Below are 4,543 nucleotides of genomic sequence, written 5' to 3' on the forward strand. Positions count from 1 at the left end.
TAGAGTACACGCAAAAAAAGCCTGAACAACGTCGCGCCCACCGAGGCCTTGGAGAACGGTCTCTGCCGGGTTTTAGTGGGGTGTTAACTGGAGATAACATTGGTTTTTCTCTGTGTTTTGTAGCTGTGGGAAAATCCTTCCCTTTCTATTCAGTCTCCATGAATTTTTACTATGTCTTGATATTCTGCTATAGCAGAATTACTACTATTACGGCACTGTGAATCTGAAATTAGAAACACTGGAAACTTTGGGGGAGGTGCAGTGTTCTTAGTAGTGTTGGTGAAAGCACAACGCTGTTTAAGGAAATCTGCTCATAATTTTGTTGAAATTTGTGTCCAGAAGCAACTAAAGATAAATGTGCGTTTCTCTACAATTATACATTAAGTACCATGAAGATGCTTTCATTCTTTAAGGACCTGTATTTTTCTAGTTGTTCTGACATTGGCTACCCTTGCTTCCTTTCTGATGCTTTACATTTATTTATGGCACTACCTCATAGAAGGTTAAATCTGCTTTTCTTTCCTGGGACTGAGATTTACCATATTCTGTCCCTATAGCTAACTTAATACTGTGTTGTATGAAGTGTAAACTGTGACTTTATTGGGGTAATGTATGTAAGACAATAGAACGTGTAGTATTTCAGTAAGATGGGGTGTAAACGTGTACTAACATGTATAGGACTTAAGATAAGCTTTATTTTAAAACACCTTACAGTTGATTTTGTTTGTCTAACAGAGCTGTATACAAAGGCTACAAAAAAAGCTGACCAGGAAGTATTTATTTTGCTATTTTAAATAGAACTTACCATGTTGGGACAGACATTTTAGCTGTGGAGTATGGAGGAAAACCAACTCGGTAGTGCAAGGAAGGAGCCTCTCTAGCTTGTCTGGAAAGGGGCTTTCTTCCTGAGACAATCTGCAAACCTTAATAAAAAGCTGTGACTAATAGGGAGAGAGCAGCCTAGCTACTGCTGCTCTGTAAATGCTCTATTGAATAGTCTTTGAACCCTTTCACCAGCTGTAATTAGTTATTCTCTTAGCCAATCAATTGGAATATTAACTCTGAATTTTCATTGCTTTGCAGTAAGTACTTTTGCATGTTTTTAACCTGTAAACACCTGCTAATATATATCAGGAATATGTATATACATATAGATGATAAAAATGCATTTAAAATAATCCAGTTGCAAAACTCACTATGGCAAAACTTCTTCCAATTTTCAGATGGTGCAGTCAATGATTCCAAAGTCATGGAAAGCCATGAAGTTCTACTTCACTACTGTCTATCAAGAAATCTGGGTTGGTGTAGCATTAACAGCTTATGCCTATTACAAAATTTCATATGGTGGTAAGTTACACATTATAATCTTAATTAGCAGTGGCTGTGTAGATAAGATTTATAGCTGAGAATACTTTTAACAGTTAGAAACCAGTCATTAAAAATACTAAAAAAATATGAAGTTACCATATGTAAGGGTAGGGCTTTGTCATAGAAATTTGGAAGTGTTAACAGTGCAGAAGGTTACACTAACAGAAATACTCAAACACCAGTGTAACTGCCTCCATTATGAAGATTAGGTATCAATAGGAATTGTTTCAAAAACATGTACCTAACTTGCAATATATAGCCAGAGCCTTCTCCAGAAGGGGAATATAAGACTCTTCTGAACTAGAACGTACTTTGAATAGATTTTTTTTTTTAATCTTTATGTTGTTCTTACTGAACATTGCAGAAAAATACAGTTTTTAAAAGGTTTTCCCATGCAAATGTGTGGAAGTTAAAGCACTTGTTTTGAGCTGATAGACCTCAAAACGTGAGGTACATCACTGAACATTAACATGTGTTATTTAATGATATTTTGTCACTTTCTCAGAGGAAGAAACAGAACATCTAATGTAGAAATAACAAACTTGAGTGGGTCAAGTCCCTCAAAGTGGAAAGGTAGAAGAGATTATATTGTCTTAAAGGTCCTGTTCTTTCATTTAGGCTGTGCCAAAAAATTCCAAGTCAAACTTTTACTGGCTGTGAAGAACAATGTAATGTTATAAACTGCAGACAGACTTGGCAGAGAGAGGAACTTCTCACTGTGGATACAGCTGAGTGAAGTTACCTCAACCTTTCTCCAGCTTTGTCTGAATAACTTGTAGCATGTCCAAAACTGTTACACTGTACTTATAAGCTTTTTTACACAAGTAAATATAAGTCATTAAACAGCCAGAGAGAAAAATAAATAAATTAGTTGAACATTTGCTTTAATTCCTTTATTTTCAAGGATAATTCAAAATTGACAGACTGTTTCAAGTTTGTGTTCCTGTTGTGCTACTTCATTTTCATTTATTATTTAGATAGTAGATGTGGTAGTGTAGGTTTTGAGGGCCAAAATCTTTATATGGGACAACTGTATGCTCAGCATTATTTTGAAGTTAAAATCTTTTAATAGCTGTAGGCCTTACCACAGTTTGGGGAAGAGTTTTGCAAATAATACATGAATTTATAGAAGAGTATGTTGTAGAAAAATGAAGATTGGAAGGGATCCTGAGCTCACCTGGTCCCAAACCATTGCTTAAAGTAGTTAGATCAACGTTGCTTACAACTTTATTAATTATAATTCAAATTAATATTTCAAGGGTGGAGACTGTACAACCTCTTATGACTGTTTTCCTTATGATGAATTGTTTCCATCTATTTTTGTTGGATCACTGTGAATCAGTATTTTAGGACAGAAATTAAAATGGGAATGTAAAATGTGCTATTTTACTTACAAAGGAAGATTTTAAAGCAAGCTGCATTCTTATTAATTCCATTTACATCCATATGTTGTATGTATTTATATCCACATATTACGTAAAATAGTACTATTCTGTATATGTTTCTTGGAGGAGTCTTGATGGGTACAACTTCTGAACGCATGGACTCTCTGTTAATTAAAAACTAACAACTTTTTAAAAATCAAATAACGTTTACTGATGTGTACCATGGAACTGTATCCTTTTCAAATCTTGTTCAAGCTAAATTGGCAAATCATAAGTAGCATAATCTAATTGAATTTTATCTGCAAAAAATAAACAGGTAAAAAACCCCAAAAACTGTCATTGTTCAGCTTGTGTTTTCTTTTTTTCCAGGCAAAAAAGCAGTGGCAAATAGTAAGTATTGAATATTTCATACCCTGTTGTGTTTTTAAAGCAGTGCAATAAAGGTTAGCTTAGCATATTTTACAGAACTTTGGGCTTTAAATTATGTATTTATAAAATGTTTAAAGATTACTTCAAAATTGATAGTTTTGGTTGTATTGATTTTTTTTTTTAACCTGTAAACATCTGTGAATCTTCACAGAAGCTACCTCTGTCTTAAATTGTCTTTTGTGTAGGCAGAATGTCTATATGTCTTGATTGAGAGTGAAGAATTATTTTAAATAATAGTAGCAACAATTTAATGGAATTTCTTAAATCTATGATCTCAAGGGCAGCTGCTGTTTTAGGTGTCAAAAAGTCTAAGTTTAAACTTGTAATTTGAATTTGTATTTTTATATCTCCTATAAAGAAGTGGTTTGATATTTATGGACAGTTTCTTTTGACATTACATTAGAAATTTTTTTGTCATGAGCTGCTGTATCTCAGTTAACTTTCTGCACCATGATTGATAGCCCATTTGCTCCCAGTTGATTTTGTATATACAGACATTATTTACATTTTTAAAGTGAAAGTACTGCCCCTTAGACTTAGGGATAATAGCACAAATAAATTTAAATTTAGAAAGAGCCATGCCAAAACTGAGGAAGAATGGATCTTTACCTATAGTAGCACTTTAAAACTTTAGAAGGAGGATTTTTAGTATTGGCCAAGTTGTATGTGTGTAGTTTGAGGGCTTTGTTTGGCAGGGCAGTTGAATCTGACAATTCCTGTGCTCAGATGTAGATGCAGTTGTCTCTTCTAGGTTCTGAACTATGTTCCTGAATTTATTTGCTCCAGTGTTGGGAGTCTAAATTGTGTCTGTGTTTCAGAGTCCTCTGGTGCTGGCCATCATTAAAGACCTTCTCTTCTTGGAATATGCATTTGGTGGTTCATCATCTTTACTGTAAATGAAGCAAGTTACAGCCATAGGGAAGTTAATTCTAAAACTGTACCTGATCCATCTGCTGTAACTGGAGAAAGAATTAAATCTGCTGAGCAACAAGGAATTAAACATGTTGGACTAAAGAATGCTGGAGTGTGATGTGAACCTGATTTATAGAATAAGCTTTTGTTTGTGTTTTGTAGTTCTTCCAAGTTCCAAATAGAACTTTGAAAAAGACCAAATTTCTGTTAACTGAAATTCAAGGCCAGGTTGGATGGGGCCCCAAGAAACCTGATCTAGTGGGAGGTGTCCCTGCCCATGCAGGGGGATTGGATCTAGATGATCTTTTAAGGTCCCTTCCAACCCAAATCATTCTTTGATTTATAGAATTGGCCAACATTTCATAAAACACCATTAAGCCTCTCTTTTTTTATTATTTTTTTTTTGCTAAAACTTTTGAAATAATTAGTGTATTTTTAAATGTAATTTA

At 34.2% G+C, this 4,543-nt stretch overlaps 1 protein-coding gene across 1 annotated transcript; it reads left to right on the forward strand.

The window, feature by feature from the left end:
* The first annotated feature begins 1,223 nt into the window (after positions 1-1,223).
* LOC104398101 (chromosome unknown open reading frame, human C14orf2) lies at positions 1,224-4,026 on the forward strand. Its single transcript, XM_010008146.1, has 3 exons — positions 1,224-1,347; positions 3,123-3,143; positions 4,001-4,026. The coding sequence occupies exons 1-3, from the start codon at positions 1,224-1,226 to the stop codon at positions 4,024-4,026; spliced, it is 171 nt and encodes a 56-aa protein (XP_010006448.1).
* The last annotated feature ends 517 nt before the right edge of the window (positions 4,027-4,543 follow it).

Source organism: Chaetura pelagica, unplaced genomic scaffold, assembly GCF_000747805.2.
Source record: "Chaetura pelagica isolate M959 unplaced genomic scaffold, ChaPel_1.0 scaffold242, whole genome shotgun sequence".
NCBI lineage: Eukaryota > Metazoa > Chordata > Aves > Apodiformes > Apodidae > Chaetura > Chaetura pelagica.